The 15,381-nt window shown below is 43.0% G+C and overlaps 2 protein-coding genes across 3 annotated transcripts in view; one reads left to right on the top strand and one right to left on the bottom strand.

Annotated features, from left to right (window-relative positions):
• The first annotated feature begins 127 nt into the window (after window positions 1–127).
• Window positions 128–1,356, top strand: LOC135388076 (ribonuclease P protein subunit p14-like). 2 transcript variants are annotated; one of them, XM_064617384.1, is made up of 6 exons: window positions 128–343; window positions 409–478; window positions 554–641; window positions 958–1,034; window positions 1,095–1,173; window positions 1,230–1,356. In XM_064617384.1, exons 2-6 carry the CDS (start codon window positions 414–416, stop codon window positions 1,305–1,307), a joined length of 387 nt encoding a protein of 128 aa, XP_064473454.1. In that variant the 5' UTR covers window positions 128–343; window positions 409–413; the 3' UTR covers window positions 1,308–1,356. The 2 variants fall into 2 exon arrangements, with proteins under 2 accessions (XP_064473454.1, XP_064473453.1); XM_064617383.1 differs by having other exon boundaries at window positions 128–478.
• A 126-nt stretch (window positions 1,357–1,482) lies between these two features.
• LOC135388074 (nucleoporin NUP188-like) overlaps window positions 1,483–15,381 on the bottom strand; it is a 33,273-nt gene continuing 19,374 nt past the window's right edge. Inside the window, exons 31-48 of the mRNA XM_064617377.1 lie at window positions 15,227–15,343; window positions 14,049–14,124; window positions 13,101–13,241; window positions 12,941–13,015; window positions 12,785–12,858; window positions 10,725–10,894; window positions 9,644–9,756; window positions 9,133–9,264; window positions 8,925–8,993; window positions 6,160–6,366; window positions 5,002–5,133; window positions 4,321–4,395; window positions 4,005–4,123; window positions 3,814–3,892; window positions 2,799–2,930; window positions 2,583–2,656; window positions 1,835–1,964; window positions 1,483–1,743 (exon numbers count right to left, since the gene is read on the bottom strand). Of these exons, the coding sequence (XP_064473447.1) occupies window positions 1,588–1,743; window positions 1,835–1,964; window positions 2,583–2,656; window positions 2,799–2,930; window positions 3,814–3,892; window positions 4,005–4,123; window positions 4,321–4,395; window positions 5,002–5,133; window positions 6,160–6,366; window positions 8,925–8,993; window positions 9,133–9,264; window positions 9,644–9,756; window positions 10,725–10,894; window positions 12,785–12,858; window positions 12,941–13,015; window positions 13,101–13,241; window positions 14,049–14,124; window positions 15,227–15,343 (2,071 nt within the window). The 3' untranslated portion in view covers window positions 1,483–1,587. The remainder of the gene's footprint in view (window positions 1,744–1,834; window positions 1,965–2,582; window positions 2,657–2,798; window positions 2,931–3,813; window positions 3,893–4,004; window positions 4,124–4,320; window positions 4,396–5,001; window positions 5,134–6,159; window positions 6,367–8,924; window positions 8,994–9,132; window positions 9,265–9,643; window positions 9,757–10,724; window positions 10,895–12,784; window positions 12,859–12,940; window positions 13,016–13,100; window positions 13,242–14,048; window positions 14,125–15,226; window positions 15,344–15,381) is intronic.

Raw genomic sequence — 15,381 nt, 5'->3', positions numbered from 1 at the left:
GAAATGTAACTACATTTAGATTATATTATTAATAATATTATTTTAACCTATAATAGTTCAATTCTGTCATAAAACAACATTTTTTAAACGAAAAGCTTCAGCTACGAGACTTCGACTGACAGTTCGCTGCATGAGAGGGGAGAGGGTGCGGAGCACGTGCGCGGCTAGTAAATATGCAAATTGTCATTAAAGAGCGAAATACTACAATCAGTACAATGGTCCAGACAACTTAAATGTTGCACTGCTGGCGGTGTAACATATTTTCGTCGTTGTGCGACATTTGACGAGGTTCCACCGACATATTTTCCTAGAGCTCATGAAACGATAGGAGGATTTGCCTAACGTAAGCAGAAGACCGTTACATATTATTTTTGTTTTTATAGTAGTATACCTCTAATGGTAAAATAGCCTCAATGGAGGGAAAAGGCGTACTCCATGTCGTCGTTCCGGCAGAACACGTTTATCTAGACGTAGCACTGTAAGTGTACTTTAAAAAAATAAAACTGCCGCGCGAGTGTTTTCTCTTGATAAGAGTTGCGTCGAATTTTTACAGGAATTTCGTGGACTCGGATCATCCAGAAATGAGCGCTAAACTTTTCAAGTACGCTATTATGCTTGCATTAAAGCAATTGCATGGCGAAGTGAGTATGTCGTTTTGGTTATTTTTGCTCTCGAAGCAAATTTAGATGACTTTTAGCCATTAATTACATCTGCACAATTAATTACTTACCTTGCAGGCTTACAGTGCATACTGTTCTGCCCTCACCACAAACATCCTTTCCCATTTAAAACAGTCATTCGGCATCTGCTACTTCTCGAAACTATGCCACTACAGCAATTCCCTTTGGGAATGGTTTTTCCATTTGCACCAACTTCTGTACTTCCTATCCATATCACCACATAACCTTCCTCACTCCACTTATTATCACTCACCACATCTACCATTTTTTCTTGAAGGTAGGAGCCGGCATTCCAATAGATGTCCTACGCTACGACAAAGAGTGCATGAGGGCATACCTCCGAACATCAGTCGAGTATGTGTAACAATAAATGTAACCTCACAGCAGTGCCAACATGTACGTTACCTGTTGCAGCCAGCTGGTCAAAGTATGGAGCTCCCTGACGCTGTTCTCATCATACAATAACAGCCAGTGTAGTTTCAGGGTATATAAGGTAGTTGTTACCTTTAAATGTGACTGCAGAATGATGTGTTACATTTCTCGTTGCAGGTCTCACACAACTTGGCAGCACTGAGTGTGTCAAGTAACGCGTTCCAGCATGTCATTGTGGCACCTGATGGAAAATGAACATTTGACCGATGTGTAAAACGTGTAAATACACATTTTATGATATATCTGTCAGTCTGTTCTGTATTGGACTTTTGCGCCCTAAATATTGAAAATGTGGAAGGTGGAAACCTGTGCACCCTGCTGCTGTCTAGGAACACAGTTCCCTATTTTCTGATATATTTTTTAAAATACAAAATTATTACGACTACGTTATTAATTAAAATTCATTCTTTCCATGATATTTTTTTCCGAGCATATTTACACAACAGCATTATATAAAAAGCGCTATTATCTGTGTTCATTTGAACACCTTGTCCACGATGTTGATGAACAGCTGAACCAGACCCCATTCTGAGCTGGGGTCCGGTGGAACTTGCAAGCTAGTCCTGGAACTGCTGGGCGAGGCTGGCGTCCCTCTCCTCAGGTGGCGCTGCACTTGCATTTTCACGGAACCCTGCACAAGAATTGTCGAATGTTTATCGATGAGGCATCCCTCTACATGTTGTACTTTGCCAGAGAAAAACTTGCAGGGTGAGCATTGGTACCATTTCAGCGCTGAGTTCCCGGGACAGGAACTGCTTCTCGCGTGGTGGGACGTTGGGAAGCAATCTGTACAGGACTGCCTGGGACGTGGATATAGATAGGCTGACTTCGAGGATCATGAGCACCAGCGACCTATGAAACGTTTGGAACACAATGTCAGTGCTGGTTAAACTCGGGGGCCATGTGTTTTCGGGTTTTATCTATCACGAAAACCCGAGACTGGGAAAAAGACGAAAAACAGACGACACAACACAAAGTCTCAACGATCTATGAATATTGAGACTTTGTGTTGTGTCGTCTGTTTTTCGTCTTTTTCCCAGTCTCGGGCTTTCGTCATGAATCTTAGCCAGCAGCTCGCTTGCTTTTTAACCATTTAATCGGGTTTTATGTTGTTTTTTTTAATTGGGAGGTAAAAATCGAGTTTTATTTTCATTATTATTTATATTATAATATTTCCGGGGTTTTTTGAACAGGGTAAAATTGGGCTGTACGGGGTGGAAAAGTACGTTTCCAAGTGGGAAAAAAAGATAAGTTCCTGTCGCATTTTTTTAAGAACAGAATTTTATATGCATAGCACTATGCCGTAGCTATATCACTATCAATTTGCACTTTGCCAAGTTAGTTTTTGGTATTTTTGAGGTTTTACCTTAAGTAAATGGTGACGCCAACTGGGAGGTAAAAACGGGTTTTACCAGGTTTAACCCTAAAACGCAGGACTCTAGTTAAACTCGCAGTACTGCTGCTGCTCACCTTTCTGTACAAATCAAAGACCTTGCACTAGCTGGTGGCTTGCTGCTTCCAGCTGGTGACTGCATGCGGTCGGTCTGCAAATTCACGTCCAGGCTGCTAAAGTATTTCTCTTAACTATAGTTTATGCAGCTCGAAATATAATTTATGTTTACAAAAATCCAGTTGTCCCGTAATGACAACAAAGCCAAAATGCTTAGGCATGCCTCTATGACAAACCTTGGTAAGCGTCTTGACGCACAAGTGTGCCGCGGCCAGAAGCGTGCCAAAGGTGAGGGCATCTTCCTGCTCCAGAGAGGGTGAAGCAAAGGACAGGCAGACGATCGGCTGCCAGTGATCGACGTCCAAACCCTAGAAACAGAAAGGGGCCTTAGCTTGCTATCCCATTGAAGGGGCACTAAAATGCAAAAACAAGTTCACTTCAAATTACGTTACACACTACGTTGATTTAGTACTTATCATTGGGGTCCGGAAATTTAGGCACTAAAAACGACGCAAATGGGCAAGCATTCAGGACCCCCAAAATACCAAAATAGGCAGTAAAATGCAAAAATAAGCACATTAATCTGGTATGCTCTTTGACTTTCTTGATGTTTCAGATAGCTCCATCAAGGAAAACTTGCTCGTTTAAAGGCTACTGTACCGCACGAGCTTTGACGTCTGGTACATGTATGCTGAAGCAGCTGGGAAACACGCTATATCGAATAATACTATTAGTTTTCCGCCCTCGAAGGTCTTGAAAGGCCAAGAGAGGCCAAATTTTTTTATCAAATGTACGCAAAAAAGGAACAAAAGGCGCAAACACGCAGTAACGGAAAGCAAAGTGCAGCGCTCAGCACAAACCTGAAAGCCACAGTCGCACTTAGACCTCTAAAAAAAGGCTCTTATGGTGTCTAAAAATGTTAAAATACGCTACAATCCAGTCGAGTCGATAAAAAGGCAGGCGACCCCGAAAATGTTGTATTTAGGCGTTTCTAAGCATTTATAGGCAAATGTTTAAAAACCCGGGCCCTAGTTATCATAATTTTGATTCCGTTACGGAGCTACAAGCAAAATTATACTGGACTCTTCCTTGCTTCAGCGCTAAGCGGTGAACGTTGTTTCAGCTCGTGCATCTGTGTTTTTAGTCCATGCGGCGCATGTTACGCCATGGAGCAGATTTCAGTAACATAACTTCGGTAGGATTCTGAAGACAAAACATTTTGTCCATCGCGGCACCTTAAGTAATACTTGCCTGGTCCGAGACTGCCTCGGACACGCTGGGACTGAACTGTTGGCAGCAATTCAGACAGATGGCCAAGAGCTCCTGCAGTCTGGAATACACATTTTTTTTAAATTATTTCTTTTTGTCAAAAGTAGGCTAAACAGATGCAAAATAAATAATGTCTGCCACAAATACTATGGATGCAGCTAGTTTGTCCTTACTTTGTCTTTGCTTCCAAGAGTTGCGGGGACGGGTCAGGTACCTCTTCGGTGGACAGTTGACGCTTTGGGTGACTCTGCTCTTCTTCCAGCATGGCGTGGGTCACGGTGCCTTTCTTGTACTAGGGCCGTTCAAGATAATGACACGTTGAAACCAATTTGAAGAATCTGTCACTCTAGCTCGCATCAATCAGCAGAGTCGTGCTCCCTCGAGTGTGCTACGTAGTGCTACGGTGCTAGATGGATTACTCTCTTATTGCAAGGGTGCTACACATTTGAGCCCCTGTCATAAGTTAAGAAAATTAAGGAAATGACCTACTTCAACTAGGTGCTGCAACAAACTCGGTCTGCTCAGGTAGGCAATTGTGGCACAAGTTGCGGAGGAGACCCCTCTCTGAAGTGAGGAATAGACAATGATGAATCTGTGACAACAAGTGTTCATAGCTGCGTTTACATGAATATATAACACAAGCGTATCGTATCCAGTTGTGAAATCGAATCCATCTCCCACAAGCACACAATTTCTTGGGGACACAGAGGGTGGGTAATAAATTCTGAGTTTGGGGTCCTGTCAAGTGTGCCGTCGCACGCGGGGGGGGGGGGGGGGGATAGATAATTAACGTAAAGAGGCAGGTAACTAGACATGTGTGAGATTATAATAGCCCGGTTCCGCTGTACGTCTATTTGTATCTTCACCTGATGAAGTGCAGATTCTGCATGATAGCTCGTATTGAAGTTTTATTTCGAAGAGTGCTTCATTCCCTGGACTTATTATTGTTATTTTGACGTTCAGTACGAAGGTAACGGGACGAGGAAACGAAAGTATTTGCTGAAGTGCACCTCTAACTCTCCGATGTGACACGGCGTGGAGCCACCTTCGGTCAGGACCCAATGGGCATCCATGTAAATGGTGGCGTATCGTCTTCTCTCGGGTTTCGACTCGATTCGATATGCTTGTGTCGTATTCTCGTAAACGCGGCTCATCAGGTGCAGTTCCTACCATGAGCACCGTCATAGGGTTAGGGCCGTCGCACACCCAAGAGCTGCGCAATGCCACCAGGTTGAACACAAGGTGGCACGTGACCAATGCCTCTTCGACGGAACACGGGTTCCTCCGTACTTGCTTCAGGCACTTTGCGGAAACGACAAAGCAACTTGTAACAAAAACTAAATAAATAGAACATAAAAGTAACGTGCTAACAAGCTGGTGTACACTACCTGACTTCAGCAACGTATCCCTGTGTTCGGGGAATAAACTCCGGGGCACGTTGCATTTTTCTCAGAATTACGGGACTAGTTGTTGCATATTTTTAGGGCCTGACTTTTTAGGGTTATAGTACCCGATTATGCCCAATATTTACCCCCAATTCAAATCGGGAAAAACAGTGTTTATCTTACAGCTAACACACAACTTTGGAAACTGCCGTAAATGCATAAATATGCTCATACAAACTGTCTAAACAGAGACCCTGCTGCCTCTTAGATGCATCGGCTAAATATTGATACTCTGGGTCTAGTGGGGTGTCATGTGTATTTATGCCTGATCCAACCCAATTCAACCAGAATCAGGTTGAATCAGGTTCAGTTCAACTCGGTTATACCCATATTAGTGAAGCAAAATATAACTTGATATTTACCCCCCGGATTTTGTTGGAAAATATAACCCAAAAAAATCAGGCCCTATGTATTTCATTCTAGACCCAAAAATGCTTATGATATTGTCTCATGGCAAAAATCTGGTATTCTAGGTTTAGATTAGGAAAAACATGATATCTTAATGCGCACCAAAGCATGCTGATGCCAGACAGCATCAATAGAGGCAGTAGGCCTATGAAATGATGAATGATAAACCTATGACCTTGCTTTTATCTCAGTTTTCACAGATATGTTATCAGCATATTATCTGACGATAACCTGTTGCTTCTAAGGATGGAACTACTATGCCTTTGTTGAATTTTGCTGTCATTGTTGCCGCTGAATTTTTGAACAAACAGGTTGGGTCACGGGTGTAAAATTTGGACAGCGAACGGAGAGGTCATTGCCCTATGGAACGCCGAGATAAGTGCGGGCAGTCGGGGACATGGTATTCCGGGGCGAAAGTCTCCGTAGCGTGGGCCCGACGGGCAGCCGCATGCGAATTTCCCCTTGGCGTCCTCACCGAATGTAGCCGGTCCAAGTGCAGAACAGCAAATGAGAGTGCGTCCTCCACAAAAAAGTGTCGAAGTGTGTGAAGAAGCCTCGTGACGAGTTGTACAAAGAGCTGGTAGACTTGCAGCCATCCTTTACCACTGCCCTCAGCATAGCAGGAGGCAAGCACAGAGCTCACTTGGCCTGTCACGCCAGTTCCTTGCAATTCGTCTGCAAACTGGACAGAAAGACAAATGCACTGTTGCATGCTACTGTAATCCTTTAAAAGATGTTAACGATTTAAACAACAACAGCTTTATTTGGGATGATGAGAGGGGAACTCCACTGCCTACATGATTTGAAGTCTTCAGAACTCGACCTAATTCGTGCCAATGACAAGCGAAAAGATGTTTAGAATTGACCTCACTTCCCATTATTTACAACTAAATCAACATATAAGCGTCCCGCATTTTGGATGGTTGATCCCGTGGGATGTCAAAATGACGTTGGGCTATTGTCACCAGGGCACAACAGAGACCGGCATGAGCACGAAAGAGTGCAGCGAATATTTGGTCAGTTTGGAGCCATTATTTAACTTTTTACGCCAACAATTTTTTTGGGAAACGTTCGCCGTTGACAGTGTTCCACGATGCCTTAAAGAAGCGCATCTTGCATACTGTATAAGTGGTTAAATTCGAGGGCTCAATAATTTGCAAATTTGTGAGGAGCCAGGATTGTGCAATTATTCGCGGAACCTTAAATTTGCGGTACCGCGGTGCGTCGACCCTGAACCTTGAACTTCCTGGAAGAAGCTAATAAAAGGTATCACAACTGGATAACTCGTTCGGTTTGTCTTCCTTTTGAGCACTTCTGACTGAAAGGGCTGCTATTAAGGGGTCCTACTCGGCTTGTATCTGTGTCCTTGCCGAATCGGCCTGTCTCCCGTCATCCTTGTCATCGCGTCCAGCAGGTGCGATTGGCACTCGATAGTGATGCGGCAACTTTTGACAAAGGCCCATCCGCGTGGCAGAGTGCATACACGCTTGCTGGATGATACAGGCTTACGAGGAACTGGAATCACGGGACGCCTACATCCGCGCGGGATTCGTGCGTGAAGGCTGGACTACTGTCTCCAGTTGCAGCGGCGAATTGAACACTTTGCTAGGCAATGCGCTGCAATAGCGTAAGAAACCGTGTGTACATAAGTTAGCTCAGCATCCTGGGTCAAATTTCTTACATGTTTCGTTCACGTGTTTTTCTGTTATTGGTTCGAATATTTCGCGGAATTTTAAATCCGCGAAAAAAAGGGGCGGTCGTGAATTTCGCGAAAATTACTACTTATGCAGTACCTGTTTTTGCCCCTCTAAGCACTAAACAGTGTTCAATCCTCCAGTATAAATTCGATGGCAACATTTTATGTTATACGGGCCAAAAAATCAGGGTGTCGAACCGCAAAAAATACGGGTTCGGTTCGGGTTCGGGTTCGCGTTGTTTTGATTTCGTTCCGGTTCAGTTCCGGTTCGGCCACGCCAGAAATCGAACCGGTTCGCAAACCGGTTCGCAGCCCCGAACCGGTTCGCGAACCGGTTCAACGCTTCCGTTTTTTATGTTTCATAAAACTGTTTTATCAGGAAATGCGTGGCTAATAGCTTACTGCTGTTGTCTGCATTGACGTCTCTAGCGTTGAGGTAGCCCTTTAGCGAGAGAAATGAGAAATGGATGAACACTTATTGCAACTAGAGTTCACGCTGTTGAAGCGGCGTAGTCCTGCTACTTTCTGTTCCCAAAATCTCTTTTTTCACACGCACAGTGCCAGCAAGATACACTTAAAGGAAGCCTAATAAGATGGACAGCGTAACATAGACGACAGTACTTGCCGGCACACTGCCTTCGCAGTGGGAATCGATCTGAAACCGTACTGAAGCATGTCGAAAATAAGCCTGCCAGCCTTACTCTGTCCGAGCTCACAGCAGTGTACTAGTTAATCCACAACACAACGGCAATGTGTCACGACACAACTGCTCTACCAATAAGCAGAACCACATTTACTTTTCAAACCACGACCAATCAAACAGGCGCCGTTCTGCGTACGCTCCTTCTCCACTTCTCATGTTTCGGACTTGTTTAATTTGTACTGCTCACGTGTAAAGGGAAATCTTGGGCGCTTATTTGATCACATGTTCGTCCTGTAGAGCTATATAACTGGCCTACTCCATTCGTGTTTCATTCGTCCGCGTGACACCTCGTCTCTGAAGAGTAGACGCCTCACCGCGTGCGTGGGGCGGTAGCCACGGCGGCGCTCACAAGGACAACTGCGCTTCAACATGTTAAAAAGACGCTCAAAGTATACTTACTATACGTCGTCGTCTGACTGCTAGGTGAACATTTCTGAAATCCATAGGCGCGTGATGATGATACCAATGTGTCTTCGTTCGGGGATAGAGAGGAACTCTTATGCTGACTTCTTTTATGTCCGAACCGTTTTGTTGCGAACCGGTTACCGCTATTATTTTTTACGGTTCTGTTCCGGTTCGGGTTCAACAGTGTCATGAAAATTTCGGTTCGGGTTCCGGTTCGGTTCCGGCAAAAATAACGGTTCGGGTACGGTTTTCGGTTCGGGTTCGGGTTCGGTTCGACACCCTGCAAAAAATAGAGGAACCTCGACAATAGGGTCTTGAAAAAATCGTTATTATAACTTTTAAAGTAGCCAAGTTATTTTGACTATGCTATTATCAGGTTCTGTCTGCTTCTTACTCCGTAGAACTACATTGTTTTATGTTACTTTCCGTGCTGTACCTTTGTGTTTGAAGCCAGGGACAGGAACAACTGGCAAATAACCGCAGCGATTTGGTGGTCCTTTCGAACCTGAAATGAACAACGAAAGGGATCTCTCCTCATTCAAGCTCTCCATGCGCCATTGGCAAGTGAATGCAGCATCTTTGAGGAGAGCAGTAGGGATAGCAATTCTTCAAAGAGCAACTTTAATGCAACACATTTGTCGTACCTTCAGTGATGTGAACAGGAGCTCTGCCAGGACAGCTACCACGAGAAACTCCTGCAAGGTTCGAAGGCACGCTGTTGCTACCCCGTCCACACTGAGTATGTCTCGAAGTAGCACCACCAGTCCAGTGCAGACCTGCATGTATAAAGCATGCACAATATGTGAAGCATAGTAACCATGCATTCCTCAACTTTGCATTCCTCTTTGAGGTTTCCACTGTCAAGCTAATGGGTACCACAGGGTACTATAAGCAAAAAAAAAAAAAAAAGAAGAAGAAGTCGCCATGGAGGCTGCTGAGTATTTCTCAGTTCTGGCATCCTTGTCAGAATTACTGTCACTGTGTTACGATTAAGTTTGGCTGTGACTGTACGTGTAGTAGAAGTACGGCATGGTCAAATGGACAGCAAATTGACACAACGCGTTACAATTAAGTTTGGCTGTGGTTGTACATGGTAGAAGTACGGCATGGCCAAACAAACAGCAAGTTGGCGCAGCTTGGGCAAAAATGACTTACTTGAACCGAGAGAAGGTCCGTAGTTCCCAGTTCATCCATAGACCTTCTGCAGAAATACTTCAGCAGCTGGCAGAGCGGTCTGACCAATTGGCGCACATCAGCGAGCTGGAAACCTGACGATGACAGTGATTTTGTGCGTATAATTAGGGGTGTGCGAATATTCGAGTTGTTGAATTCGAATCGAATATCAAACGCTCGAACTATTCGATTCGCGAATCAAATATCCCATATTCGAATATTCGACCATTCTACGAATATGAACGACACAGCCCGAAAGTGGGCTTCACCTGATGCTTCCGTCTATGAGGTGAAGCCTGCTTTACGAAATTGCACTTGCTGCAGAACCAACACAAGCAGGACGGTGTTTAGTTTGAGATAACGGAATCCAAAGTGAGTTTTGTAGACATCGTCTGTGGAAGGGGTGGCGCCCCTCCGACATGCAGTTCAGTGGTGCCGACGAGGGACTTTGATTTGATGTCTGTGAGGTTGCCTTTAAAAATTTAGGACTCTCGAATAATGACTACAGCCCACGAACAAGAAGGGTGTCTTAAAGATGTCCTTTACATCTACAATTTCAGTAGTGCAACTTCCTAGGGCGAGTGCAAAGAAACTAAAGGGTGTTCATGGCAAAGCTGAGGCAGGATGCCAATTCGTTTGTTTCACAAATGACCTGTGGTTGTCTGAAGCAATTACAGCCTTATCCGTGTAACATGCTACTGCCCAACATAAAACTTTAAAATGAAGGTAACCACTCAGTACTCCAGTAAGTGTAGGCTCACTTGGAAAGCAGGAAGCACTCTCATGTAAAATTAAAGAGTAGGGGCTTTAAACAGAAGAATTGCATCTCTCTCTTGTGACAGTTAATGCCAGAAAAATTACACTAAGGCCATGGGCTACAAAATGGAACTTTTAGTGTGAAAGTCACATATTGTAAATTTTGCACGAATATTCGATATTCCATCCGGTATTCTGATTTTTTTTTTCCCATTCGATTCGATATTCGATTCGACTTAAAATATTCGGATTCGCACACCCCTACTTATAATGCTACAGACTTTGGCATGTCTACAAGCACCAGTACCATTTTTGGACTCCGTCCTCTTTTTCTTCTTGAGAACCCTCACTGTGGAAGAGGCAATGGCCACCGTGCACAGTATAAGTCGAGGATGCAACGCTGTCACTCCCGATGCCAGCGAGTTGAACAGTTGCTCACTGTTGTTGCACCAGGTTGTAATGGCCGAGGGACAATCACTGCATGGACATCATTTTTCATTGAGTACTTTCAACGTTTTGAGCTATGCAGGAACGAGGCCTGTTGAAAATTACTTTTCAGAAGTAATTAAGTTGAGCTGATTACTCTGCAAACTTAATTCTGTTATGCTGAGATATACAGTCATTTCAATAAGTAAATTTGATGTGCAACTTTGGTCTTCCCTGAGGAACATGGTACAAGTAGTTATAAATAGTTACAGAAATAGCTATTGAAAAGAGAAATGGAACGACTGGTAGAGTGTAATGACTAACAAAAAAAATAACTACCTAGCAGCACTGCTAGCAGAAATATATACAGGGAGTCCCAGAAAATGTGTCATTGAATTATAATATAAAAACTACGCCACCTACAATCACGAGGTCAACGGCATTAGTTCTTACTAGGTTTTTGCCACCTCCTGATGTGAATGTAATCTACTTTAAGTTTTACTATGTCAATTTGAACTGAACTCAAAAATTTGCCAAGTAAAGGTTGCTGCAAAATTTCAAGTTCATGAGAACTGACAGGGATATTGAAGTTGAAGAGCTATCCCATCGGAAAGAAATAGCCGAAGATCACGCTTCCTGGAGTACCAAGAGCCTAGTGATCGACGACTTTTTGAGCGGCCTCATTGTCAGTCCGACGTTAAAGGTTGCTAAACCCAGCCCACAGAGGGATAGTAGGAAAAGTGAGTTTCTTTATCCCAGCAGAAGCCGGACACGATAAGCCATGCCTGTCTTATCTCCTTCTAATATCTGTGTCAGTTATCATTAAATTGAGTAAATCTGGCAAACGCTTCACATTGGTGGGGTAAAAAAGTGACCTTTACTTGGCTAATTTTCTAGTTCAGTTCGTAGAAATTGATATAATAAAACTTAAGTTAGATGACATTCATATCAGGAGGTGGCAAGCACCTGGTAAGAACAAATGCCGTTGACTGCATGTTTCTAGGTGGAATAGTTTTTTAATACAATTCAGTGACACGTTTTCTGGGCCTCCCTGTATAAGAACGTGCCTGAATTAAGGGTGCAAAAGCATCACACGAATTTGGTGAATGCCTTAACAATGCCACAGTAAAATGGTAAAATAGAACATTTCTTAACTTATGACAAACAGAGGGTAAACTCACAAACATAATGAGGATGATTCAAGACCCCCAAAATGAAGCTGAACCCCAAAACAGTGCAGTTATCCCAAAAGTAGCTCAATGTGCATTATAAATTACCCACAAAAGTAATTAAGTTGCAGTTACAATTACATATTACTGAAAGTTGTCCCGTAATCACTGTAAAGTAATCAATCAATATAATTAGGGAGTGACTTTTTCGGGTTAAACACCTTTCTCAGATGCGGGTGTAAAATTCGAGTGCTATTTTTAAATCTGTAATTCGGGGAGAAATCGGACGATAACTGTGCCTTCAGGTGTTATCGGGTGTTTGTTTCTCCTCTTCTCTATGAAGTCCTTTCAGTTTTTCTGTTTTGTTTTTGTTTTTGTTTTTTTTGCGGGATCATGACCTTCCAGCGGTAATCCCTGAAGGCGTAGACAGTGCTGACACACATGGGTGTATTGCTGGGAACGTAAGTGACCGTTTCTTACATGTGTTACACGTGGCGTCATTTCTTCGTCTTCAGTGGAAACGTCACTTGAGTGTTTCATAGTGACTGGAATTCGGGAAGAAATCGGGTTTAACACGAATTGGTTGGAGGTCAGTGTTCGGGGGGCGGGGGGGGAATAACCGGGCGGAATCGGGTTTAATCCGAAAAAGTCACTCCTTAAATATAATATATGTAACTACGGTAATTTGGTTCCTCGTAATCAATTACTCCGCAGGCTCGGTGGATGCACTGACTGGCTAAGAAACATCGCTAGTGTAAGGGCAATGACTTACCTTCCCCACTGATTCAGCAGAATTAGATACAGCTCGCTGAGTAAGATGCTGATTCTGAATTTCTCGAGCACCTCCTACAACGAGCGAGTTTAAGAATTTAAGGATCTCACGTATAATTTTCGGGAAAATAAAAACCATCCGAGAGGGCTGGCTTACGTTCGACTTCAAGCTGTGAACGATGTCTTGTAAGATTGCTTCCTTGGCACTCGCAGGTAGCGTGATGTGGGGACACTTTGTGGTATAAACAAAATGCACGGTAGTTAGCAAGGTTGCCATGGAACGTTAACATTCAATTACAAATTTTGGCATTACTTACTTTGGCAATTACAGTGCAGAGGTCACGCCAACTAGCCAGGAGTGTCAGAGCATTCGAAAGGGATCCCCTGATGTCGCTCCTATTGAGCAGGTCCTCCGAAGTGTCCAGGTCCTCTTGTTGTGGAAGACCGGTATGGACCAGCTGAAAATTATGCAGCTTTGTTTTGCAAAAGGAATGCAATTTCTTGGTAAATAACATTGTTTTTTCTTGAATGGCATGATTGATTGAAAATTACTACCTACAAACTGCCTCAAATTCTCTGTCACAATTACTTGATCCAAACTCAAAACTGGTAATGTTTACAGTCGTGTTGTATAGTTTTTTTCAATTTTTTGCCCAGTTTTAAGTCAAATGAACCTAGTGTTGTTGCATCATCAAGATCATGAATGCCAAGATGACCTAATTTCTTAAGGCATGTAAATTTTTTTACAAAGGGATTGATGTGACAATGTTATGTCCCCAAAAGCGTAAAGCTTCCTGAAGTACAACTTGTTCAAAAAGTCAGTGTGTCTGCAAATGCAGCATATCAGCAGTTATCATGCAGCAGCAAGAAGTCATGTTATTATGTCATTTAACTTGCTTGATGATAGATGACAATCACAGGGATAATCTTGAGCCTTAACATGCTCTAGATATCAGTGCTTAAGAAAACTTCTGCAAAGACACTTGTTATGTTATCCCCTGAAGTACGTTATGAAACTGGCCCCTTCACTTAAGGCCATAACTGAGCTAGTCATTAAATCCTTTCCAGAAGCAGCAATTGTAATGGAAACAAAATCGTACAGCAGAAATAATTGCCCAAAGCAAATCATATGACCTCCATATTATATTACAGAAAAGCAACAACCAAGGTAAAACAAATGTATTGGGTCCAGTTACAGATGGAATGACCCCACACTACTTCAACCAGTATAATATAATACATTACATTTCTTTTTCAGGCATTACCTTCGACCAGTCCTTTATGAGGCCCTCCTTATCAGCTTGTTCAAAGATGGATTTTACTTGAGGGTCCACTGCCTTCCTAGAAAAAAAAATGAGGTCCAATTGGAATTTGCATTACTATGAAATGTGATGAGAGAAAAAAAAAGTGTGCTCAGGCTGTGTGCTCCAACAAGCTTAACATTTCCACTTTACAAAGATTTACAAAGCTTTACAAGCTTTACAAAGCTTTGCAGGGCATCGCCATGACTCAGCAGAGTACACCTCAAGGGCATTTGCAACCTCATTAACAGTGCACTCGGAGGAGGGCGAAGGCTGAGCTTTCTTAAACACGTTCATATACTATGATTGCTGCATTTGCCAGAGCTTTCGAAATGACCTCACATGGTGCCGTCACAAGTTTGACTGTATGAGGGCCATGTTACTTTCAAGACTGAGTCTTTCCATGTGGCTTCCCTTCTACGAAGAAGCACTTGTGGGCACATACTGCAGTATTGGATAGCAATTACAACACCTCTATGCAGCTATGACACTGCTGGAAAGAAATGCAGAAAGGTAAAAAAACACAAAAAAAAGTTCAGAATTTTCACAAAAAGTAAAAGTAAGATAGGGCCCCGCGTTTCCGGGCTTTATGTTTTTTTGAAAATCGTGGGTAAAAATTTGTTTTATTTCACGAGCCGTAAAACAGGGTAACATCGGGTGATATGGGGTGAAAAATTAGATTTTCGAGCTGAAAATCTAAAAAAAAAAGAGCTTCTCGCATTTTAGATTAACACAAGATACGGAATAACTGTGCTGATGGTCCAACTGATGTTCCAACTGTGTGTTGCAACTGTGCTGATGTTCCAACTGATGTTCCAACTGATGTTCCAACTGTGTGTTGCAACTGTGCTGATGGTCCAATGCTTAATGTGCTCCAGTGCCCATAATGGTGGCTGAATTGGCAGTTTGCAAAGTTTATTTTCAGATTTTACCCTAAGTGATGATGCTGCACATCGAGAGGTAAAAACAGGATTTACCCAAACACACAAGGCCCTACTTATAGAGCATCTTCCAAAATAAGTTTAGAAAAGATAAGCCCTACCGTGCCGATCTACTCTACTCTACTCTAGTCTCGTACTTTGCAACCATTCGTATTTGATGCCCAAAAGGTACGCAACTCAACATGGATACGACCTACTTACTTTGAATGATATAGCTCCAGGGCCATCGTACGTAGTATGAAAGCCCCTAGCAGGGCATCTTCACTAGCCACCGATTTTTCTAGCAAGGGGAAACACAGAAGATTCCAGAAGTCCTTTCTAGAAATTGTAGGAAAACAGTTTTCTCAAAAATTTAA

Source organism: Ornithodoros turicata, chromosome 3 (assembly GCF_037126465.1).
Source record: "Ornithodoros turicata isolate Travis chromosome 3, ASM3712646v1, whole genome shotgun sequence".
NCBI classification, from domain to species: Eukaryota; Metazoa; Arthropoda; class Arachnida; order Ixodida; family Argasidae; genus Ornithodoros; species Ornithodoros turicata.
This window is presented reverse-complemented; position numbering and strand designations above follow the sequence as displayed.